The following is a 26,270-nucleotide window of genomic DNA, read 5'->3' on the forward strand; positions in this document are numbered from 1 at the left end:
ACACCAAGGAACCCCAGAACTGTTTTTCCACCAAGCAAACATCACTGGGTACTGATGGGAGTGTAGGAAAAATAAGCACTCACATTCAGCATTGATAATCATGGCAATTAAAACAGCATCTTTGGGGAGGGGCAATTTGAGAATGCCCATCAAGATTCAAAATATGTATTAACTGTTAAGTAATTAATTTCATTCCTAGGTAGTAATCCTACAGAAATGTCAGCCTATGTAGCCCAAACAGAAGTACAGGGTGTTCAGTAAGTCACTTTTTTAACAGTAAAACATTGGCAACAACATATTTATCAATAGTGGAAAATTAAATTACGGCATGTTGTATCTAAAATCTGGAGTATTTTTAAATTCTATTTCATGATTTTTATGAGCCTGATGTACTGACTGCTATGCGAAGGCAGGTTATTCCTTAATGATTTTTAATAAATATTGCTTTTATAATTAAAAAAAATTAAGTACTGTACTGGGCATAGTTATTTAAAAACCTCTGTCTCCCAAATACCTCAAAAAGCCAAAAGCCCTTCTCAGTGATTCAGATGCTGGTGCCTACGCTCCCAAATGAAGCTCCTTCTTTACATCACATTTGTTTTTAGTTCATGGAAATTTGTTCCTAAGCTTTGATTACCCATTTGATGGTATATTAAAGGTACCATATGGTAGCTTACTAGACATAACTACTACATAAACCATTCCTATAAATAAAGCAGTTGACAATTACCTTTAGGGCATCAACAGATAAATTTGGAAGCCAATCAGAACTACAGGGAAGTCCCTTCAGTTCTAACACTCAGAAGTACTTTTATTCAAAAGTATGTTGCCAGTAGTATATTTACATCAGTTGCAAAACTAGTCACTATGGTGCTGACTAATCAAAAGTAGGATATGAGAAATAATGCCCAGCTAAACATAATGCAGATAACTGGACTTTGCAACATTAATGAGAAAGTCAGGCACCACAATCAGGGCCAGGATGACAAAACAGAAGGGAAAAGAAACATTGGTTCCTTTATCATTTTCTTCACCAGCACATGAAAAATAATTAAGACTACAACCCTGCATTGCAAACCAGAGATGAATAGGCCCCTGGGAAATATCTGAGCTAAACCCAATGGTGGAGGCGGTCCAGAATCTCAACCGCTGGCTTAAATTTTGCCTATATACCAGTTCTATTTTGAGGGAGTAAAAAGTAATTGACATAGCAGTATAGAAAGAACTGCACAAGGACAATGATAGCCCCAAAACACTCAACGTCTTTTATCACGGGGAGTTAGAGATCAGCTTGCTGACTTACATCTTTCTCAAATTTGAGCTAAGTGGTTTTCTTTGAGACGGTAATGCCACAAATGCAGTTCAACACAGTTAGTATGTGTGGTTTTGTTTGTTTGTTTTGTTGTGCAATCAGCCCCTGTTTGTGCCCTGTTGGGTTTCATGCTCTATAATAATCAGGGTAGGGAAAGACAGCATTTGTTTTGAGAAACTGATTTTTGTTGCCAGGTAGAAAGAAAACAAGAAGATACATCAATTAGCTGTTTTTAAAGAGTTTCTTTGGTGATGAAGGAGTAAGATTTTAATAGATTGAAGAATGAAGGGGCTCCAGAAATGTGGCAGGTTGAGGTCAGATGAAAGTATTTCCATTCTATTCTAAATACCTAGAAATGATAGCTAAAATGTACCTAGCTACACAACCACAAATTTGTATGTACCAATCCAAAGCAGAAAGCAAGAAGGAGCAGGGAGGTAAAGGAGGGCAGGAGGAACTAGAGACAGAACAATACAGGTTTCCCCCATTATCTGAAAATAGAGCATTCCTATTTGGTATGATGTAGTATGTTATGCTGCTACCCTTAACTTAAATGAAATAATTTTTGAGTATTCCCAGACCCAAAAAACAACTCCTACTACATCATGCCAAATAACAATACCCCACTTCCAGGTCAGTAGAAATCTATAAGCAGTAGCCATATCAGCACTGCCCACAAGAAAGAGCCTCAGGCCTGGGGCCAGGGAAGTGATTAGAGACACTACATGCCAGACACTGGAGACAAAATGCCAAGTAAGTCATGACCCCTCATCAAAGGAGGTTGATGTGAGCTCCATGTGGAGTCCATGCACAGTGAATTAAGGCACTGAGGTGGGCAGAAAAGGAGAATGAAGAAGAGGTGAGTAGACGGAGAACCATTCCAGGTTCTTCTTCCATAACCACATCTCAAGCCTTCCATGCTGACATCACAGTCTTTAGAAAACACAGTAAACATTTTAGAAAGCAAATCAAGCACATACGCTTAGGAAAATGTAGGTGGTATCTATGTTGCTGCTTTTGAAACCTGTTCTCAGGTAAAGTCACCTATGTATTTCATAAAAATGTGGATCAAATAAGTTATAGCCATTAATCAACACCAAGAATTTCAAAATGCACATTTCCTCCAAAATAACTTAGAATTCTACTAGCACCGATGCTCATTTCTAATTGATATCAAGCCATAAAATTCCATATACCAAAATGTCATTTTTATACTACTGATGGATGTTACTTTAAATCATAGGGATATATTTCCATCCCGGAAAGTTGCTATTTCCTGAAATATAGTTGTAGCTAAATCACAGTATTTAAGCTTCCCAACACTAAATAGTTTGCTCCCTTCCCTAAAAATATGAGTGGTGGTGCTATCTGACAGTTAGCAGTGGGAAGCTGTCACACTACAGGAAAAAAATAAACATCTTCATCTATCCTGGGTCTTCCACAACTACATTTAACTTACATTTGAGAATGCAGGCTCAGAAAGGGCAGAGCAGTAAATTTTGATCATATTTTTCATCTGTTATTTAATTCATTGAAAACCGCTAGGACACCATTTAAAGACCTACTGGATAACAAAATCATTGACTGTCCTCATCTCTATATTAGTTGGGTCATTTAAAATATGAAAAAAAATACATGATCAGCCTAAGTTTGAGAAGAGAGATACTTAGGTTGGAAAAGTGCCTCACAGATGTTATCTAACTCAAGAACCCAATGTTAGCACTACTCAGACTTTGAATGGCTAATTCTTGGTTGTTGGGGATGCTTATCAGTAGCTCTGACCTCTGTCGACTGAATGCCAGTAACATCCCCCCAAATGTTAACTATCAAAAATGCTTCCACACATGGTTAAATGTCACTGCCCACTTCCTTCAACCCCATGCACATTTAACTCAGCATGCAGGGACTCTAAATTGGAGTCACACTAACCTCCTTAGATAAGGGGCCATGACTTGTCATTTTGTCTCCAGTGTCTGGTAATGGAGAATCACCAGTCTGAGATCTAGAAGTTGAACTGCAGAGTGTTTGGGGAATTTATTCAAAGTCACAAATTTAGAGTAAGTCATTACTGGGAATAGAACAAGTTATCTGAATCTTAAACTGATGTTCTTTCAGCAAATGCCTCTGTTTCTCTCATTAGTTATTACCAAGTAGGTAATTAAATGGTCATATGATTTATCCAGTTTATAGAGATGAAGCTCAAGAATAAAAATTTTTTTGAATATTAAAAAATTAATGAAATCTGCTTCCACTATAAGAAAACTTCCCGGTCCTCAATTTCTTTTAGCTATTTGAGGCAGAAAATTAGCCTGACATGATTTAAGTAGATGCCCAGCCTTAGAGGAACATAATTAAGCTTCCACCACTTGTATATCTACTATTGGACAAGACTCAAATTTTTCAAGGTCTGACATGATAATAGTATGTAGCCAAGATACAAGTCTATTATTCCCTCCAAGTTGTTGAAAAATGCAATTTTACATTCATTGGTTTCAGTTGGTTTCAGTCTGCTGCCAAATTTCTGGCAGACCTGCCTGTCATTAAGGTAAAATTCTATACCTAGTGGTTTTGATCGCAGTAAAACATGAACTTCAGCACATTTTTCTTCAGTTCAACACTGAGAGCATAGCATGTTTCCTTAATATGTTCTGAGTATAAAGTGGAACACATTGCTTATCTTTGAAAGACCTATGACCCAGTGTATAATATACACAGCTCATTTAAAATAATTCTTCATAACAGTGCCAAGGTAGCAAAAATTGAGAACAGTCCGTCCAAACTGAGGTGTTGGGATTAAGTTTCTTCAAGAAAACCCAGGTGAATCAAGTTTTAAAAGGCTCACATATTACAGTGCCAGTCAGTGAAAAGGTGGGAAGAGTATTTCAAACAAGGAAATAGCAAAAGTAAAGCCAAGGGGCCGTGAGACAATGGAAGCTGTAATTTGTTCGGTGCCTTTTCACTGCGAGAAGAATGATTAAAGATTAGGTTGGGGAACCAAGGAGGACAGGAAGACAGGGCCTCAAAAACCAACAAATATTCATTAATATATTCCAGTGCACACCATTTCTTTATGAAAAATAGGATTCTATTTTAACATACATAAATTATGTATAAATATTTTAAGTATATTATAAAACTAACACATAGTTGTAAAGGAAAAGTTATGTTTATGCTATAAGACATGGTCACAGCCTTCTGGAAAGAGATGCAAGAAAATAATTTCGATACCCAGTTGCATCATTGGGAACAGGTTTTCCTATCAGAGTTTCCCACAAGTCAATCATTCCCATCAGTCCCACAAGGTCATGATTTATAGATGTCACCCAATGAAGCCTTAACAACCCAACAATCCTCAGACTTTCTGTAAAATATAAAGGCTGATGTCCACAGCACACCAAATAGCTCTTAAATTGGTTAATCTTCTGCTCATTCATTTCTGTTCCATTTAAATCATATGGTTTTAAAGAACTGGTTGTTCTTGTTCCCAAATCCTTTTGTGCCATTTATACTTATCACTATAATTTTGTAATCACTGTAATTAGTTAAACAAGCATGCAAACAAAAGAAAGGTATATGTAAAAGGAGTTGGTATGTCCATGAAAGTTTTGACATTTGCTAAAGCTGAGTTTTATATATATATAATTGCTGTACAATAAACAATGCAATAATGAGAGAAATCATATAACACTAGATGAATTCCATGCTTACATTATTTTCACCATGTCTGAAGTCTTTGGAGATGAATTACAAGCACGTTTTGTTGTAAGAATGTAGACTACAAACATATTCTTACTTGAAGAAAAGGTCTCAGCTCCATACCAAAAGATTATCAGATCACCTTGATTTGTTTTCAGTTAAAGTAAAATGTTTAAGAAAGGAATATACCATACTGCTTTAATAATTCTCTCATTGAAACATCTTTTGCCATTGCCAACAAAATCAGTCCTAAGCATTTCTGGCAATAATAGGAGTTCACGTCATGTCACATATCATCAGAGAAATGCACATTAAAATAATGAGGTACCCCTATACTTCTATTAGAATAGCAAAAATCCAGAACATTGGGGGGTTATAGGACAATGGGAATTCTCCACTCAGTGTTGGTGGGAACACAAAATGGTACAGGACAGCCACTTAAGAAGACAGTTCAACACTTTCTTACAAAGCTAAACATAATCTTACCACACAACCCAGCAACTGCATTCCTTGCTATTTACCCAAATCAGTTGAAAACTTACATCCACAAAAAAAACCTGCATACAGGTGTTTACAGCAGCTTTATTCCTAATTGCCAACCCTTGACAGCAACCAAGATGCCCTTCAGCAGGCGAATGGATAAGTAAATACAAGTACATCCAGACAATGGAACAGTATCCTGTGCTAAATATGAAATGAGCTATTAAGCAATGAAAAAAACATGGGAGAATCTTAAATGCATATTACTAAGAAAAATAGTTGATTTGAAATGGTTACATACTATATAATTCCAACTATATGACACTGTGGAAACGGTAAAATTATGGAGACAGCAAAAAGATCCGTGGTTGCTAGGGTTTGCTGGGGGAGGGAGTGAATAGGCATAGAGAAATTTCAGGGCAGTGAAAAATATACTGTATGTCACCATAATGATGGATAAATGTCATTATATAGAAATTGCTATACCTTCTCCTTAATTTTGCTATGAACCTGAAGCTGCTCTATAAAGGATAAAAAAATCATGCCCACTTCTGCAGCACATATACTAAAATTGAAGATGAGCATGACCTCGTGCAAGCATAACGTGCAAATTCATAAAGCAAAGAAAGAAAAAGAAAGTGGGGGGAAGAAACAAAGAGGGAAGGGGAAGGGGAGGGAGGTACAGAGGAAGGAAGAAAGGAAGGCAGGATACAGAGCAGGTCAGCAGGTCCGAGGACAGTGTTCAACAATTGAACAACGCAGTGTCTGTGCATCACTCATGCTTATGAAGTTTGTCCAAACTTTTAGTAAGGAGATGTAGTGACTTTATTAAAGTAATAACCCAATTTCACATGCATCATTTGTTAGATGCTGGCAAAAGTAACTTTCAGTAAACTTGTCTACAGCTTCATTTTTTTAATTTTATTTATTTTTTATTTTTTAAATTATATATATATATACATATATTTTTTTTTTAATAGAGGCATGCTTTATTTATTTGTTTGCTGGTTTGTTTGTTTTTGTTTATACATGCACTGGGTACAGTCAGAAGCACGGGAGGGTGAGAGAATTCACCAGAGCCAGAGCGGGGAGCAGAGCAGGCAGAAGGACCGAAGTACACTGCTGAGGGGAGCAGTGGGCGGCAGGAGAGGCCTGCGCGCCATGTGGGACTCTCCTCCGGTGGCCGGGGAGCAGCCAGGGATCGAACCAGCGCCGCAGAGGCCGCGCGCAGTTTCGCAACCCAGCGCTCAACCGCTGCGCCACCGGGGAGGCCCAAATTATATATATTTTTTACATTATTTCCCATTTTTGCACAATGTATGCATTTTCATCTTGGTTATAGTCCCCACACAATTACCACCCCCCTTGTTTTGATCCTACTGCCTCCTCTGCCCTGTACTGTGTCTCTGGTTTATAGTTGCTTGTTGATTTTGATTTTTACTTTATTATCATTAGTCTTTTTCCTGCACCCCTATGTTTATAGCAGCACTATTTACAATAGCTAAGCTTTGGAAACAACCCAAATGCCCAAAAACAGATGACTGGATCAAGAGATGTGGTACATATACACAATGGAATATTACTCAGCAATCAAAAAAGATAAACTCATGCAATTTGCAGCAACATGGATGGCGCTGGAAGGGATCATGCTCAGTGAAATAAGCCAGAAAGAAAAAGAAAAATATCAGATGGTCTCACTCACAGCAGGAATTTAGAAAACCTAAATATATCAGATACCACAATTACAACTTGACTCTCAATTGCAGGTTTTACAAGTGTCTCTCGAAGTCACAAAATCAAATATATTTTACCTTTTAATATGTATTTTGAAAGACAGCTACAATATACACTTAATCATATCCATTCACTGCATTTTATATCTTCCCAGATTCCTACAAAACAATGCCCAAAGGCAAATCAGCAAGCAATTACATTTCATGTCTCTGCCTTTAAGAAAACTGTTCCCAAGACATCCCTCCCACCAAAGACATGCCTAAGGGTTTTTCGTTTGTTGTTTTTGTCTCTGATATGACATGTTCTAATCTCTGCTTTAAAAAGTAAAATTAACAACTGAGTTTAGAGAGCTAAGAACGCTGATAATAAACTAAGAAGTGGGTACATATTCTCAATTTTAAGGAGCTTACTGTTGAAAAGACAGAAAAAAAGTGAAGAGTGTAAGATTATGAGCCATCTGGAACTTGAAAAACAAGTGCACAAATTGCCTTGCAAGTCACAGAAGATAAGGTACCCTACCAGAACAGCAGCTTAATCTGCTAGATTCCATTCTGCCACTTAGAGTCTAATTTTACAGATGCCTCCTTTTTCCTGCCTTTTGTACCCAAGTCCTCTCTAGGTCTGTTGGTTCTACCTTCTACCTATTTTTTTCTTTTTTTGGTAAAGATTTATTTCTATTTATTTATACCTACAAGAACCAGGGTTTAGGCCAGAGGTGCAGGGGGTGAGAGGATTCACCAGAGACAGAGTGGGGAGCAGAATAAGTGATCTACCGAAATACACACTGCTGAGCGTAAAACACACTCACTTTTAACTCTACTGCCACTAACCCAGTCTGGTTTAGCCTCAACAGACCACCTTATTTCTACACGGAATTATTCGCAAAACCTTCTAACTGAGTCACCAAATCCATTCTTGTCTCTCATCCAAGTACTAACCAGGCACGACCCTGCTTAGCTTCAGAGATCTGATGAGATAGGACCGTTCAGGGTGGTATGCCCGGAGACTACATCCATTCTTGTCTCAATTAGTTCACACTCCTTCCCTATCAGGAGCTTTGTATACACTTCTCTCTCCATCTGATAGGCTGTTACCGACTCTGCACTAGTAATTCCTACTCCTGCTTCAGATCTTCAGGTAAACACCATTTTGTCAGGGAGGTGTTCCCTGATACTCTCAAATTAAATTATATGTCTCTGGTTGTTCTCTCTCATGCCATTTGTTTATTATTCACAGCACTGACTAGAATTTGTAATTATGCATTGATTTATGTGCTCACTTCAGATGTCTCTGCCCTGGACGCTGGTTTAAGGGCAGGGATTACACCATATTTACTCACTATTGTATACCCAGTGGTCAGCAGTCTGCCTGGCATGTAATAGGTACTCAGAAATGTTTTAAAATAAATCAATGAAATTAATGAACAATTATGCCATGTGGTTAAGGCTATGACAAGTTGTATAGTTTGGGAAGATAAAGAACCTTGAATTAATGAGACGTTAAAAAGGAATTTCGCCCTCTTCAAAATCTTCTCAAACTTTTGTCCTAACATGCATCGCTCCTAACCAATTGCCAGAGGCTGACCTCATACTCTGCATCAGCACTCAAGGTAGCAAACTGACAGGGTGAGAACGAGGTAAGACCATTGGGGATAGGAGAAGGAAGAAGCTGGTAGAAGGATCAAGAGTTCAGATACCTGAGACTTTTGTCCTGACACTATTTTGGATTTACTGACCTTGAAAAATTCACTTCGCCTGAGACTCAGTATAGTCATCTATAAACCCTCAAATGATACAGAAGGATAAGTCAATCCTTGCCTCCCTTTCACAATTATGACACATGAGACAGTGTGTATGAAATATGCTGAAACATGCAAGATGACACTAAGACATAAACACTGCAAGGCAGGCTTAAAAGGGAAAGAAGTCTTGCCTTCCCTTTGAGGGACTTGGGAAGGCAATAAAGACACTATGCTGAAAATATCTTAGCCTGACAGATACTCCACATGAGTAAGAAAGCGCGTGTGCATGAGCAACCATCAGAGACACAAACAACTCAACTTGTTAAGGCTGGATTGAGTCCAAAGGACCACAAATAGAAAAGTAGCCTTAACATTCTGCCTGAAAGAAGTTCCTGGAAACAGGTTTTCTTGAAAGACATCAATACAGTCATGTTCTTGGTAAGGATAAGTACTACTTTAGAGCTCTTCCCAACGAATCATGTATTATATAAATGAAAAGAGCATTTAGTTCATGCAGCACAGCAGCTAATGTGGTGGAAGAGAATACAGCACTTCTTCCTCCTCCTCCATCACCACCAACATCAAAACAACAATCCACACCCATACAGCCCCAAACCCTCCAACCAACGCAATACAACACAGACACACATGCTGCTGTTATAAATTCCTAATTTCCTTAGCCAAGAATACTGCATTTGATGGAAAAAAGGCAACTCCACATACGGGGAGGTGCAGCCTATCTTTGCATAGATTTTCTCATCCTCCCAGTTCTCCAGGGGGTGTGTTGGTGCTGCCAAAGACCCTCATTCCAGGTAAGCAGGACACACTGTTTGAAGTTGAGAAGCCAAAACTTACCAGCTCTCTGTCCTTTCATTCACTGACTTAGTTCTAGAAAACATGCTAATGACACCTTCCTTTTCAAGTGGCACTGCAAATGTCTCCTGTTCTCAAATCCAACTCTACACGAGCAAGGTCACATTCCCAGATGTGGGGGAAGCAGCATCAACTCACAAACACCCTGCACACAACATCCCCTCCACCAGCTTTATGGTCATGTGCAGAAAACCCAGCTGCACTTGGTTACGTCCGCCTCAATTCATTCTAAAGTGGATATTTCATTGTAAAGAGGCACTATGAAAAATACAGGTATTCAATTAAGATTTTAAAAAAATGTTTTAAAAATGCAAACAAGATGGGCTTCCCTTGTGGTGCAAGGGGTTAAGCATCAGCACTATGAAGCTATCTGCAGCCACTGCAGCACCAGTTCGATCCCTGGCCAGGGAGCTACCCACATGGCACAGCAGATCTCTCCTGTCTCACCTGCTGCTCCCCTCAGCAGTGTATTTCAGTAGATCTGCCTGTTTTGCTCCCCACTCTGTCTCTGGTGAATCCTCTCACCCCCCACAACTCTGGCCTGCACCCCAGCTCTTGTATGCTTAAATAAATAAATCTTTACCAAAAAATGCAAACGAGAAGACTGTTTGGAAAAATGGGGAAAGTGTAGGAAAGGGGAGATGAGAAATGAGTCCTCATCCAGTCAGCCTCAACTTTGGGAACTGATCCCCTTGAAACCACCCACACTTGTCAAGTGTTTGGGTGCCCTTCCCCTAGGAATATCTGTTTAAAGCCCCTGCAGTGGAATACCCATACTTCGAAGTGCTAAAAAAGACCCAAACAATAACCCATGTGCAATCCTGGCCTAGATGCTTGTTTCTTGCTATGCTCACCTTAGAAATGAGGGCAGCCTGCTACTCAGGCAAATGTCTTTGCTAGCCACTCAGTTCACTCAAAAGGATTGCTAATTGCAGCTTTAATGTGACACTCTGCTAAGGTACCATCTCTTTAACTGGCCACACAGATAGCTGCACTTAGGTCCTTATGTGCCAGGGAATAATGCCACCTCAAGTTCAAGGTCAATAAACTATTACCTCTGTTAAGGAAAACAAGCCACAGGAATGGACCCTTGAAGGCCAAGCAGCCCATTCACTCTTCACATCCCTGGGCCAGACCAGCTCACAGCTGCAGGACCACGCAGGTGCATCCATAAAAGTTTGCTCTGGAGTCAAGTTAGTGACACAAAAGGATTCAACCTCACCAAATTGATGATTTTCAAACAAAATACAGTGTACTCTTTTCTAGAAACTTGCAGGAGAAATTCCTGTCTGACATTGGTGCCAAGAGTTATAATCATCCTGAGAGGGATGATTTATCTCTATTTCTACAATGTTTTCCTTATAGGTTTATCTCTATTACTACAAGCATTTCCTCTTCCACAGGCTGATACAAAGATAAGAGCCAAAGCTCCGGTGCAGTGCCTTAAGCTCAGGTCATGTGGACATGCAACGTAATTGCTTTCTGCAAATTTCCCCAGTCCACAGTGACTGGGGCCGTCTTAGGTAGGTTTTCATTCCCAATTTTGCAGGAGCAAACTCAATCTTCCTAAGAAGGCTAATGTCCTTTCAAAGACAGAGTCTGACAAAAGGGGTACCTGGCTGGGATCCATCAAAACTTCCATAGTGGTATTTTCAGTTCCATGATTCACAGAAACATACTATTTGGAACACACAGCTCTGCATTCACTCACAGATAACTTCCAAAGACAAGAGGACTATCTTTGACTTGACCGTCTGGAAAATTTTATAATCTTTTGCTGATGGAGAACAGTAAGTGTTAGAAAACACTGTCTCTTTTAGCTAAAAGCACTTGGATTAAATGTTAAGCAATTTAAAATTTTTCATGACATTTAATTAATTTCCCCCACACTCCCAAGACTCATGATCTGCAGGTTCTTTTCTGTGTCTCCGTGTTGTTCATCTTCCATTTCAGTTCAAACAAGTTGCCAGTTTCTTATATTATCAGGGCCTTGTTACTATTTGCCAAAAATGCTCAGCCTGTGAAATTGCTGAAAGTTAGATTTAAGGGAAGCCGCTTTATCAATTTTATTGCTCCAGAAACCAGACGCCATTTAAATACCTCCAATTAACCCTATTTAACCCAGCCTTCCAGGAAAAGGCAATTCTGGGACTTCACTATTGAATCCTTTCACACGTTTCAGCGTGGCTTCCATGACTACAGATGAATAAACATTCACCCTGCCAGAGTTCATGGAGACCCCTCACCACACTGATCATGCAGATTGTTCTTGCTGAAGTAGCTCTCCCCAGCTATTCCCTCCACAGCACCCTGGAAATATATATTTCCTTAGCAGAGGTTATCTAATCCGTGCTTGTTCATCTTCTTTCCTGGGTGCCACTTCCTGCATCTTTTTAGGTCCAGTTTTAGTGATAGAGCCATAATCCTACCATGTTTCACCACCTCCAGCACCACTACCCAGCTTTAGCACCTCTCTTCTGGGTTTCTGCACCAGCCTCCTAGCTGACCCATTTACACTCTGACTCTTTGGTCCTGGCAATCCTATACCAAAAGCACCATCCTGGCTTCCCATCTCACACTGAGTAAAAGCTGATACCTGCTATTACCTCTGCTCCAGTCTCTCTGTCACTCTGTGACAACCTGCTTGACCTCGTCACTATTGTGAATCATACCAAGTCCAGTCCTCTCTCTGGGCGTGTGCATTGGCTATTCCCTCAGCTTGGATAGTCTCTCACTGGACCCACTATTATAATTGCCTCCCTGGTATTCTTGATTATACCCTTTTGCCCTTCCAATTTATCCTCCACATGCTACCCAGAGTTATATGAATCTACAATCTTACCTTGTCTCTTGCTTGCTCAAAACTTTCTCCAGTGCCTACACAATATAACAAAACCTCCTTTGCAAGTCATATAAAGTCTCAATCCATGATAACTCCCTACTGGCTAAACCTACCATAGCTTCATAGACTAAACAACTCATAGTTCACTCATGCCCCAGTGCCTCTACACTGCTAGAGTGCAGTGCAATCTCCCCAGGTTTGTCCACCTGGCAGCAACTTATCTAAATAGTTCCAGTTCAGATAGTACCTTCCTCAATGGAGTCGACTCCGCCCCTAAGATAGTCATAAACCCTCCACTTCGTGCTCCAATCACAACTTGAATATACTTTTTAAAATAAGCATTACTCTATTTTATTGTAATTGTTTTCAGGTCAGTCTCTCAACAACAAACTCCTTAATGAAAGGGAACACATGTAATTAATATTCATATTCTTAATGCTTGCCCTGTAGTAAGTTCTCACTAAATTCCTCTTGAATTACTCAATTGACAGACAAGTTAATTTCTATAAGATAAAGTTACAGAACACTTTGCAAAAGAAATCTGGCCAATTTGGAGCACGAAAACATCAAATTTAACTGAAAACTTCAAACAAATATGCTTTTACAGTGAAACCAACAATTAAAACATTAAATTCAATTGAAAACTTCAAACAAATATGCTATACAGTGAGACCAACAATTCAAAATACAGAATTTTAAACAGGGGCAAAAAAGAGTCAGTCACAACCACCTATGTAAATTTTCAGTATTTCCCCAAGAAAATTTATTTTATGGTGCTTAAAGGACATTCCCATTCCCTTCTCATCCCTTAATTCTCCTGAAAATATGTGAAGAATAGACAACTCTCATAAAGCCATATCAGAAAAAACACTACCAAAATACATATGACGAGTACTTTTTTTTTTAAGATTTATTTATTTATACAAGAACCGGGGTACAGTCCAGATGCACAAGAGGGTGAGAGGATTCACCTGAGACAGAGCGGGGAACAGAACAGGCAGACTGACGAAATACACTGCTGAGGGGAGCAGCGGGCGAGACAGGAGAGGTCTGCTGCGCCAGGTGGGATTCTCGCCAGCCTGCCGGGATCAAACCCGTGCTGCACAGGCTGCAGATTGCTTCATAGTGCGGTGCTTAACCCCTTGCACAACCAGGGAGGCCCCCAGGCCCCATTTTTATAATTTTATGCAAAGAAGTAATCTGCCCGAGGCCCAAAGGTGAGCATGTAGCACAGTCAGGACAGGAACCAAACTGTCTCCATCACCAGGAGTTATTTTCCTTGAAATCCTAATTCTTTTACAAGCAAGGTAGAAAATATTGACTGAAAGCTTGCTTGGAGTCAAGCACTGATACTGAATTAAAGATCACACAGTGGGAATTTCTGGAAATCCATAAATATTGCTTTGTGTTTCAAGGCACCATTTACATTAACCAGTTCACCCAGATGTTCTACATTCAGCAGAATCTGTTTTTGTAAATGTTGCTCCTTGACATACATGTCTGACTTTATCCTCACTCCCTCTTACCCTCACACCCAAGTTAAAATTCTTGCTAAATTTCCTAGTGTGTTCACTTTCTAGTTTGCTCCCATCTCCCTATCTTAAGGAGCTGTGCTCTCCAGTGACACCCACCATTTCTTTATCCCCCACTCCCAGGACCAGGGCTCCTGAAACTCAATTCCTGTCCCCCCAGGACACCCCACCCTGCTCCCATCAAACTCAGCGGAGAGACAGGTTCATTCCTATTTCATCTAAATTCTGACTTTACCCTTGAGAAAAGTACCCTTGAGCTTGAACATCCACAGTACTTTTCCTTTGAGTCAATGCAAGAGCTAAACGCCTGACTATAACCATGGCTCATATTGCTCCAATTGTTTCAACAGCTGCATTCATCTGGGGGTGGAGAGGGGAGAGCCCTCAAGGTTGTGTCCATGAAAGACGAGTCAGAGAGTAAATATAAAAACCGTAAGCTTAAAAACAAGGAATGATAATGATTTAAACATCATGCTTAAGTTAAAAAGCCCAAATGTAAAGATAATAGTAGCAAATCTTTTTTTTTCTCTCTTCATGATGCTCCTCACCATCTGACAAGCTTTCTATCTGCTAATCTGTCTGTCTTTTTCTTCTTCACCTCCTGGCAGAATTCTAGGCCCATGAAGGCAAGATTTTGACTACTACATTTAGTATTGTTTCTCCAGAGCCTATTTCTACACGTGGAGCTTAATAACTGCTCAGTAAATACTTATTAAACCAACAAATCAAACTCCTTTTCTAGCCCTGATTCTGTAAACAAATTTGTTTTGCTTTCATGCTTTGGCCAAGACATCTTGAGATTTTCCTCTTACCTCCCCAAATTTTTTTTTTTTTTTAATTATACAAGCACTGGGTAAGTCAGAAGCGTGGGAGGGTGAGAGAATTCACCAGAGCCAGAGCGGGGAACAGAACAGGCAGACCGACGAAGTACACTGCTGAGGGGAGCAGCGGGCCGCAGGAGAGGTCTGTGTGCCATGTGGGACCCTTGCTGGAGGCTGCGGGCAGCTTTGCAACCTAGCGCTCAACCACTGAGCCACGGGGAGGCCCTCCCCAAAGTTTTTAGGTTACTTTCCAGGTGATCAGAGCCAAGCCTGAGATGCAGACATCCTCACTCCCTATATACCATGTTCCCTAATTCATTTAGGAAAAAAAAAGGAGGGAAGGCACACAGCACAATCATACTTCAGGGATGAAGTGTATCTATTACAGATAGAATGTCCTAAGTTACTTTCCCACCCACACTGAACTAGCCAAAGAGAAAGAAACAAATGATTAGTAAGAAGGCACCAAAGGACTCTGAGGTTCTTTACACCCTGGACAATATATTGACAGGTACTTCAGTGACTTCAGTTCTAAACTCTCTCTAGTCCTACACTGATAAATTGATTTAGGTTAGATGCCCTGGCTTCATTTCTCTTTGATGACTTTGAAGATCAAAATGTACCCTCAAGGGCAAAAGGGCTGGTGGAGGAACAAACAGCTTATGTGGTTACATGCTTGAGCTACTGCTCTCCTTCCCTGCTGAATATAGACTTTTGACTTATTTTAATCTCAGGAAAATACTCCAAATACATTTCCATTTGGCTTTCACTGGACCATATTAATTATATCCCAACTTCCAGTAATAAATTGCCATATAGGTCTTCTGGTTTCATTCACATGTCTCCCATCCAAGTTTCCTTGTCCTTCTTCATTTTCCACTCCCTTCCCCCAGCTGCTCAAAGTGCTCCCACCAAAACCATCTCATGGTGGCAAAATCTCTATAGTTTCTTGCTGAAGCCATTCTCACTTCCGAGACATCCTTTTACCTCCTACCTTATCTGTGAATCCTCAGCCTACTAGCGTCTCTCTAAAAGTCTGCCATTTATACCAAGTCATTTACACATGGGACAAATCCTTATTAGTTTGTAGCTTTTTGGAAGACAGGAGTTATGCCTTTTTAAAAAAATATATTGCTTTCCTGGGGATCTAACACAATTCTTTGCTTATAGAAGGCACTTAATAAAGTCTTACTGTTTGCTTTATTGGAACTCATTTGGAAGCATAACCATTTTCTGGTGTTTCGTATAGACTATCTAATGGACTATATCAGGATGGCTGCAAATCTATATAGGCACAATGGTTCTGAAAATGTGAGCTCTCCACCCTAGAACAGGATTTGCCAATACTAGCACTATAGGTTTTATATCCATTTGTTCCAGATTATTGGATATCTGTTACACAGCAGTCACTGAACAGGGACTTAGGGTACAGTGATGAAAATATAGTTTCTGTCCTCAAGGAACAAAGCAACTATTTGGGAGACACAACTAGACAAATAATTATAGCCGAGCCTATAAAATCCCATAAGATATTTATACCAAGTAATGAAAGAGGACACACATGGTCTTCCTAGCTCAGCTTTAAACAACAGCAGTCAATAAAAGCAGTAAGTGCTAAAAATCTTCCTTGGGAGGTGATATCAAAACTTTCTTTTGGGCCTCCCCTGGTGGCGCAGCGGTTGAGCGCCGGGCTGCAAAGCTGCCGCCTCTGCAGCACCAGTTCGGTCCCCCGCTGCTCCCCGGCCACCGGAGGAGGGTCCCACATGGCATGCAGATCTCTCCTGCCACCCCCTGCTCCCCTCAGCAGTGTACTTCATCAGTCTGCCTGTTCTGTTCCACGCTCTGGCTCTGGTGAATTCTCTCACCCTCCCGTGCTTCTGACTGTACCCAGTGCTTGTATAAATAAATAACTGAATGTTAGTTGGAAGAGAGGAAAGACATTCCAGGCAGGGAACAGCATGTGTAAAGGCACTGAGGCATGTGAGTACTACAAATGGTTTAATATTTCTGGAACATTCCAGGGGAGCTGTAGAAAAAGCACTCAACAAGGAAGCAAGATTATGTCTTATGACACCCTGGAACACAAAGCCAAGGAGTTTGATCTTTAACCTGAAATTAGTTCCACAAACTGTGCTATCCACATTACCAATTTAGGATTCCAGGGAACCAGTTAGTTTTCCAAAAGATGGAATTGTCATTTCATGAATCACAACAATGCTACAAACAAGTTTAGCTAATTAATCTCTTTTGTTCAGTCAGGTAACAAAAACCAGAAGCTAAAAATACTCTTTTGGAAACTGGAAGATGTATGTTGCAATGACAGCAAAGGTGCCTTTTTTAAAAAAGCATTTCTGAGTGGAATGACCACAAGCAAACGTTGCCCAAACTGTTTTCAACTGGATTCTTTGAGAAACCATGTGAGACAGTAAGCAGAGCCCTGGTTGAAAATAAAAAGATAAAGCCCATGAAGCGTAACTAGACTCAGAGCTCCCTGCGAGCAGTGGGTCCCCGCTGCTTGGCTTTAGGGTGGACACAATAGGTGCTCAGTAAGTATTAGGTGAATGAACAGATGAAAGAATCCACCCATAAACATCACCCCTTCTACAAAAAAAAAAATTGTTAAATAGTTGGCATGCAGGGGAAAAGCTGGGTTTGTAAAATTCTTGAAATGTTCACAACAAAAGCAGAATTTCAGTATTAAAAAACGCATTTCCACACAACCATGAACAAATTACCATATTACTAAATTACCATAAACATTTGCCTAATGTGACTCACACTGACTGGTACAGCCACAAAATCTGCATGAAGAGAGCCCAGAAATAATGGACACCAGTGAGCAAGATGCCACAAAGCAGTTTTGTGATGACACAGGCAGTGCCAGTGGTGGCTGGGACCTGACTCAGACCACGGGGCTAAGTAACCAATGCCCACTGCGTTGTGCTGTCCTGCCCAGGTAACACCAAGTCTCCAACTCTAGGGGCAGGCATTCAACTTCCTTAGCTTCCCTGAGCCTTGGCTTCCTTATCTATGAAATGAGAGTAGGGAAGACACACTTCCAGGTCCCTCTCAATGGAAAGGAAAGACATTTGTAGGTGTCCCAGGCTGAGTAGGTAGTCAGCATATGCACATGAACCCTGTTGATGAAAGTTCACCATTATCACATATATTTGATAACTCTAATGCTCCTATCACTCTTAGTTCAGGGGGCTTTGTAGGGTCAAGGAAAGGTTCAGCCCCACCCCTTCCAGGAATGTCTCATTGTCTTAGAAATTACCATCCATTGAGTTAAAAAAAAAAAAAAAAGTGTCACACTAACAGTTCACCATTGTTAAGGTTGGAGAGCCCTCACATTATGAAGGCAAACTCAGTGGAACAAATCTGAGTTTGAATCTCACAGCCTGTTAGTGATCCAGGCTAGGCTGGAACCCTGGGTCTTGGAGACATCCTGTGTGACTAGCCATGGTCTCGGATGATCTCCAGACACTCATTCCCTCTCTGACACTCTGAGTTTGAATCTCACAGCCTGTTAGTGATCCAGGCTAGGCTGGAACCCTGGGTCTTGGAGACATCCTGTGTGACTAGCCATGGTCTCGGATGATCTCCAGACACTCATTCCCTCTCTGACACTCACAGGAAGTCCCCAGTGGGAGACCAACAGGAAAAAATGTTAAGTAAGTGAATTCCTGCTGTATTACAATCTGTCTGCCTTCTATAAGAATGGCTATTGGCTCACTCAAGCCAAAATGCCACTCAGCAGATGCCTAATAAAGGGTCAAAGATTTCTATTACATAAAAGGTCTGTGAAACCTGTCATTATGTGTCTTTAACAATTTCTTGACTCTTCATACTTAAGAGTCAACAGTCTGACTAGAGAATTAAATACTAAATATAAGGAAGAATTTTCCCCTTTCCTCTGATATTATTTTGGGGCTGTGACTTGGTTCTCCTCCAAATTTCTGCCATCTCCCTGTACCACCCGAGAGATATAACTTGCAACATAAACATTTATGACAGTCTGGCTAGATTATTATGCCACTGAGGACATGATTTTTTTTTTCCCTGCAAAGCTGATCCAGTGACTATACTCCTAAATAAGTTCAGTGGAATGGAGTTCAAAAACGCAGTATTCAACACAGCTCATGAAGCATTTCTCCTATTTTATATAATCTGTCTGAGTTGCCAATTGAATAACAAGTTCCTTTCAAAGTAGATCACCATCGCTGGTGTTAGAAGAGATTTTGAATCTCTGTTAAAAAACAGTGCTCTCTCTCTAAGCAGTTTTATGTGGGAGTTGTACATTACTCTTCTTACTCTGTAAAAAAGATTCCCAGAGAGATGGTAACGTGAACACATTGAATTCATTCTAATGGAAAAAAAGAGAAAAAAAATCAGCCAGCATCCTTAACGATATGGTTGCCTCAATTCCTAAAGAAAGGCTCTCTCACATAATCCAATGATTTTAATTTGTATCACCCAAAACTCTTAACACAAATACCTTTTAGATAGTAAACATGTCAAGATTCGAGGTCAGTCCAACCTAGACAAATCTAGAATGTCATTAATTGAAATGCAAGCAGATCTATTTCTGGTCCTGGTAATCAGCTATGGAAAACAATTTCAATGATGACAATACCTCAGAAGCATGAGGTTATGTTTACATTAAGGGCAGTTTATTCTCTCAGTTGTATGATTACAGGTTGAGTCCTGGAGTTGGCTTACTAAAAGAAGCTGTAACCAACTCACCATTCATCAAACACTTTTCACTGAGTTTACATATGTACATGTACGCATGCCAACACAGAGAAACAGAGCAGGAGAGGGAAGCAGAAAAAGCAGAAAGTATCAGAGTACAGATTCACAGAATAAGCTGCAGGTATCCAATTAAACAACTGCCAAAACAAGCAGCAAGAGCATTATTTTAATGACAGCTGTAATTAAGAAATGTGAAAAATGAACAACTGCAGCTACACCCATCTAGGTGTTTCCAGACCCTTTTCAAATGACTTCAACTTGCTAGGTTTGCAAGCAAAATGGGTTGCAACCAAGGCACAGCAACCAAATAAACGCACATAAATAAAATGTTGCAGTGACTTCATCACGCCAGTTCTACTCAGCACAGCTTTTATCAATTTTTCCTGCAGTCATTTTCTATGCTGCCTTAAGAGACCCTGCAAACGAATGAACATGACACCACGCTATGAGACAAGGAAATGCTCAAGGATGCACTCTCCCCGTTCAATGAAATTCCCAAAGGCAATGAAATTCCCAGAGGTATCTAGAGGAGGGGTGTGGGAAATGAGGAATTCCCCACCAAAAAAACAAAACACACAAAAATTTAAAAGCTAGTTACAAGATGTGAAACAGTATCTCCTTTCTCTAAGTGAGAATGATCAAAAAGAGGTACACGAAAGAGTCACATGTAAACAAACAGGACATTTGTATATATGCTTGCATTGCAGGCAAATTGCCCTGCAATGAATACTCTGTTCAAAGGAAACCTCCAAGATAAAGTTGCTTCTAATTGGAATGAGATGTTATCTCCATGTATTTGACATTGCCTGCATTGTGAACTACAGAATCTATTTCCATGACTCCCAGACTGATTCTCTTTCCACCCTGATGAATACCTCAAGTTGAGGGTTGAGGCACTTTATAAAAAAATCTTACAATTGGAGAAAAATTAAGCAAAGTAAGAAACTGGCAAAAAAGGATGAAAATAAACAACTAAACATGAAAGCATCGTGAAAGGAAGCAGAGAAGTCTGCCAATCAAGTCATAATATTGCCACTAGCACAGATAAGTGTAGGAAAGAGTGGATATTCAAACAGCGAATCCAAACAATGCTGAAAGTATTTCAAACATTACTTAAAGATTCAGAGACTATAGTCTGCACCCATCCTAATGTTTTGTTCTTGCCACTGCAGTTGGAAACCTATTTGTTGGTTTCACTGTGGAACTGGGCTATCATGTAAATATCTATAAATTCTTGCTTTTAATTAAATGCATGCTTTCATATATATACAAACAACCATCCCCTCAAAACAGAACACCCAATGTAGCTACGCTGGGCCCAGGGAGTAGGATAAAAAGTATATGCCTGATGTCATCATCACTATTTTAAGAAAAATCCACATAGACAGTGGAATAAAAAGTGGCGAGAATGAGCAAGAACAGTTAAGGAACTTTACATTCCAAACTCCCAGTCAACCTGGGGAGAGACCAGAAATTCCTCCCCATACTTTTTTTCCCTCACTTATTACCACAAGAATCACATGTATTAGTACAGTCTGGAGGATGAATTGCATTTGATGGGAAGCCTCTTTAGAGGGAAGTGGACCAGAATTGGAAAATCTACACAAAATCAAGTGAGATCACCCATCTCCTGTCCAAGACTGGAAAAGCACCAAGCAGAATTACAGCTGTGACGCTCAGTCTTTGGAATGCTGTGATGACCAAATATTTCCACACACCTGCTACCAAAATAAAGAAAGAAAATCTCCCTGTGAGGAGAGACTCCTTCACCCACAGCTCCCAGAAGGTGAGAACTATGCCCAAATGTTCTTCTTTTCCTTTGGGCTTTGAGAGGCAGGCAGTGAGACCTGAAGTTGTTTTGTTTTTTGCAGCAACCCTTGGGAGACAGCTGACAAATAAGGACCTTATTAGAAGAGTGATGCCCTGGAATAAATTCGCCTGTGGGCACAGCAACACCCATGTTCCTCCTTAAAAATGTGCTTATTTCTTCTTTGAGAAGTCTACCCAGTAGCCTCAAAGCATCTGCTCTCCCAGCAAGAGGATGAAACTATGTTGTCAACTCAAAAATGTCCCTATCATCACTGCCCCATCACCCTCTACAGAGGATGCAAAATATGGTTTGCAGAAGGGGTACCCCGCGTCCCCAGAGGGAGAGAAGCAATGAGGTCATGCAGTCTACTCTGTCCGCTGGTGCAGGAACACCCCCCCCCGCCCCCGGCAAATGTTACTGCCCAAGTTGTAAACCCACAAGAGCAGGGCCATTCTGGACCCTCCGGCAGGTGCTGAGAGCATCGCTGCCCACAACAGACTCAGACATAACTCACGCGTGTGCGCATCTTCACCCCAAAAGATGAACAGTTTTCTCTGTGGGCCCATCAGCCCCGGCCCTTCAGGGATCTGAGAGTGCACCTCGGCACGCCGAGTGTTCATCTCGCCCCAATGTGTCAGTCCCCCTCCAGATTCCCTGCACACTGCTGCAGTTTTCCACAGTGAACACATCTCCGTGGCTGCCGTTTCAAGGACAAAGAGAGTGCTTATGTTTCCATCACAGCTGAGGAGCTCAGGCTTAGGAAAAGAAATCAAAATAAAAAGACAAACAATCCAGACAGAGGACCCCTGGTATTTTAGCTAGCTGGATCACCCCAGACAACGATGCATGAAAACAGAGAAGCAGAGAGAAGGTCACTAAGCTTAAGTGGGAAGAGAATGAGCAAGCCTTCCGCTCTGTTCACTGCAGCAGAGCAGCTCATTCAAGGCAAGCACTTACCATAAAAATAGAAAGAGTCAACAGAAGGAGAAGAGATCCTTCCTCAGTGTCTTAGGGAGAAAGAAATCCACTGCGAAGCTCCAGGCAGGGCTCCGGAGGAGGCCAGCAAAGTGATGAAAGGAGATAAACCCACCACACACAAGTCCTTCTCAGCCTCCCCTTGGGCCCGTATGCAGTTGTTTGTGCTGTGAAAACCCTGAGAAGTCTGGAACAGGACTCTCCCAAGAGCGAGCAAGCGAGCCGGAGCGAAAGCAGCCTGGTGGATCTCACCAGCAGCTCAGTGCATCGTGCGGGCACCGTCCGCCCCCAGGTGCAGGGGCGGCGTGGCCACAGGGGGCTGGGCACCAGGCAGGGGTCAGGAGAGGAGCCGAGAGGAGCCTCTAGAGTGGAAGGAATCGCCCGCGAGGGATCAGGATTCCATATCCCTGATTGCCAGCGACCAATCAGCCCAGGCAGGGGGCCGTGTCAGTGTGACAAGAGAGAAGCAGATGACAGCTGGTTCTCAGACACGCAGGACGGCTCCCCTGCCTCCAAAACAAGTTTGGCAGGACTGGTATCTTCCCCTCTGCGGGGTTGCTGATAATATTTGCTGGTTTTTGAAAAACAGACCTGAAGCCTCTTAACAACAGCAGCGGCTTGGGAAGTTTCCTATATGCCAGAGCATGTCTGCAAGAAGCCAGGACTCAAAATCCTCCCTGAATAGTGGCTGATGGCATGTCACAGGCCAGACAGCCCCCCTAATGTGCGGCTAAGAGGTCCCAAAAGCAAGACAACCACACTGTGGCAGCTGGCTCTTTCCTGGCCGAGATGTAATATGAAATGACTAGGGACTGGGTTCCTGATCTGACATGAGAAAAACTTAGAAAAGGGTTAAAAGTATCTCCAGAAACTTGCCCCAGTTTCATGCATTTTCTCATATAATAGGTGTATCGAGGTGTTAGATGGAGATGAGTTGATGAAGATAGTTAATAATCCCCCTTAAGGGCTCATAAATCACCCATAAGACAGAATAGTGGTTTTAGGTAAACAGTCCTATACAATAATTCAGAGGAGCACTGGAGTTTGAGAAACTGAGTTAGACTCACAGAAGAAGCCAATCCCTAAGTGGTGACTGAAGGATGAGTGAAGAATTCTACATTTTTCCTGCTTGGCTTCTTCCTCATCCTATTTTAAGAGTGAACCTATAAACTTACCAACATATATATTTATTTACTTTTGGTTGTGGTGATTAAATTCAATCAGGGATAACTTCTAAAGTTAAATGCCAGTTGAATTGGTCTCCACAGAAAAACTTCAGCTTTTTTTTAACTTGGGGAGATTGTCTGGGTCAACTTTTATATCTCTCCAGAAAAGATGAATTCCCTTGTGCCAGCCAAGAGTTAAGAAGATATAAATGTCCCTGGTTTGTTTTTCAGGTGACCTATGTGATAGAGTTTTTATTTTTAGTTCTGTTTTTACCTAGAAGTGGAAGCATCATTTGGACATTTGTTGTGATTCCTACCCAAAGGCAAGCTAGCTTTGGGGAGATGAATGCCACTGCTTAAAAGGGGCTGGGCTGCAATGAAGAAGCTAACTCACCACCCAAGTGAGTCACAGCCAGAGACCATAAGGAGTCCTGTATCAAGGATGAATATAATTTAAAAAATTTTTAATGGAGAAATGATGGATTGCCAGAGCATTCCTATGTACTTTAAATAAGGAAAACCCAGGAGACCGAGTCTCACATTGTTTCACTATTCAACTCCAACCAGAAACATTTAAAGAACACCAATCATGTGCCACATGAAAACGCAGGGCCAGCCCCACCTTTACTAGGTTTATAGTCTCATGGACAATTTAAATCATCTTTTCAAAATTTCAACGCTGATTATCACCAAGACAGAAAATGTTATACTATTTTAATATTTGTGGGATAAAAATCAAACCAGGAGGTTGGATTTTGCACACAAAGTTCTAAATTAGAGTAATAAAGTATTTTCCATAACCAAAACCATTTGGGAAATATAAATATACAAATTATTTTATAATCTAATTAACACATGAAAAGGTTTTTAACTGGATATTTGACTTATCAGCATCCACAGTGTCTGATGTTGAATAAAACACGGGCAGCATAGCCAAGAATATATTTAATAAAGGAATATTATTTAAAGCTCCCAAAGTAATTGAGATTAATACTGTTTATGGAACAGGTTCAATACCTTGAATATACAGAGTGATAATGAAGCATGAAAATGATAATACTGCAGAAAGACAAATTACTAAGTAGATTAAATAATTATACATCAATATAACAATTAGGTCAATGAAAATGAGCATTCCAGTGACTAAGTCAAATGCAATTAATTTTTAAAATTTGGCCACTTCTCTGTTCCTCCCCTCTGCCACGTCAGATAACAACAAGCACCAATTAATTTTTGTCAAGAACAAAAAGTTATCCAAGTCAGTTAAACTTGGGATAATTTCAAGAACGTTATTTTGCTCACTGATAGAACACCTGTAATTAATGAATAATAGGTTCTCAATAAATGTTTGCTAGATGGGCATTTGAATGCCCAGAGAATTTGGCTAAAATTCTACAACACCAAACAGATTTTTAGAAATTATATGGTAATTTGAATTATGTACCTTTACCTGTCATTTGCTTTGGAAAAAAAGGGGAGAGTTTTCAGGAAATTTGCTTCTGAGCAGCCTACTGACAGAGTTTTGCGATGTTGAGAAGCTGGGTCTTTAGGGATCAAAATGGAATTGTACTTTCCATAATCATCCCAAAAAGAAAAAATTTTGATCTATTTTCTAGATCTATTTTCTAGATCACCAAGAAGGTAAATGGCTATGTTGTTCCATTTTGGGGCATCACGATCTGCTGATCGAGGTTATGAGAATCAAGAAATTTTACATAGTCTAATTCTGCCACGCCATGGTTTTGAAAACAAAGTTATAGTCACCCTAAAGGAAAACCCTACTCTCTTGCTTAACTTCCACAGGCCAATATCTAAAGGAAACAATGTTTATGAACCTTATTTTCTGCTAGACTTTATCCCAATGGCTCCACATCTCAGTTTTCACAGCACTCCTTGGACAGATTATTATGTACACTGCATACATAAATGAGGAGCAGGAGATTGAAGGAGCTTGTCCCATGGCAACATCAGTATGCCAACAACCAACACAGCCTCAAAATGCTTCCTCTCTTCCGCGAATACATATAGAACTGAACATGGGAGAGGACCCCCAAAGCTTACCACAGTGGTTGGGTGAAGTGGGAATCAGACAAATCTGAGTTAAAGCAGAAAAAGTGATTGTTATGGTATTGTAAACCTCTTACATAACAGTTCATGATGTTTATAGAACAATTTCGATTATTTTTCCCAACTCTGACATTTTAAAACTAGGATGAGTAGTCCTCAATTACTAAGGAGTCGCATAAAAGAGTATTCCAGAAGAAAAAATGTGGATCTGATACAAACGTTATAGCCTAGATCCCTGATCTAATATCTAAATTCTCCTTCAGCATTCAGTGGGAGGCTGAATTGGAAAGAATAACCTGCTCCGCTAATGTTTCCATACCAGAGGTCACAGGCTGAGAATAATTTCCCCAAAGTACTCAGTAGATGGGCTTTCAAATATACAGCAACATAGAGAAGTTCCAAATAGAAAAAGGGGAAATAATCTGTTGCCCATAAATATAGTCATAATCTTCAAGTCTTAAAAAAT

General features: G+C 40.5%; 1 protein-coding gene across 5 annotated transcripts in view; it reads right to left on the minus strand.

Moving 5' to 3' along the window:
* Nucleotides 1–26,270, minus strand: part of ANO4 (anoctamin 4) — a 301,260-nt gene that overhangs the window by 220,431 nt on the left and 54,559 nt on the right. Inside the window, exon 1 of one of the 5 annotated variants that reach the window (XM_037513790.2) lies at nt 22,554–22,871. The exons of 2 other annotated variants lie outside the window; for them this stretch is intronic. Coding sequence is in view for 1 of the 3 variants with exons in the window: in XM_037513787.2 (XP_037369684.1) it covers nt 22,111–22,285 (175 nt within the window). In the remaining 2 variants the exon portion in view is untranslated. Of the gene's footprint in view, nt 1–22,110; nt 22,341–22,553; nt 22,872–26,270 lie in introns of those variants that run through there. 2 more of the 5 variants (XM_054696104.1, XM_037513787.2) reach the window with 2 other exon arrangements.

This window comes from Talpa occidentalis, unplaced genomic scaffold, assembly GCF_014898055.3.
Source record: "Talpa occidentalis isolate TD23 unplaced genomic scaffold, MPIMG_talOcc4v2.1 talOcc4.16, whole genome shotgun sequence".
Lineage (NCBI taxonomy): Eukaryota > Metazoa > Chordata > Mammalia > Eulipotyphla > Talpidae > Talpa > Talpa occidentalis.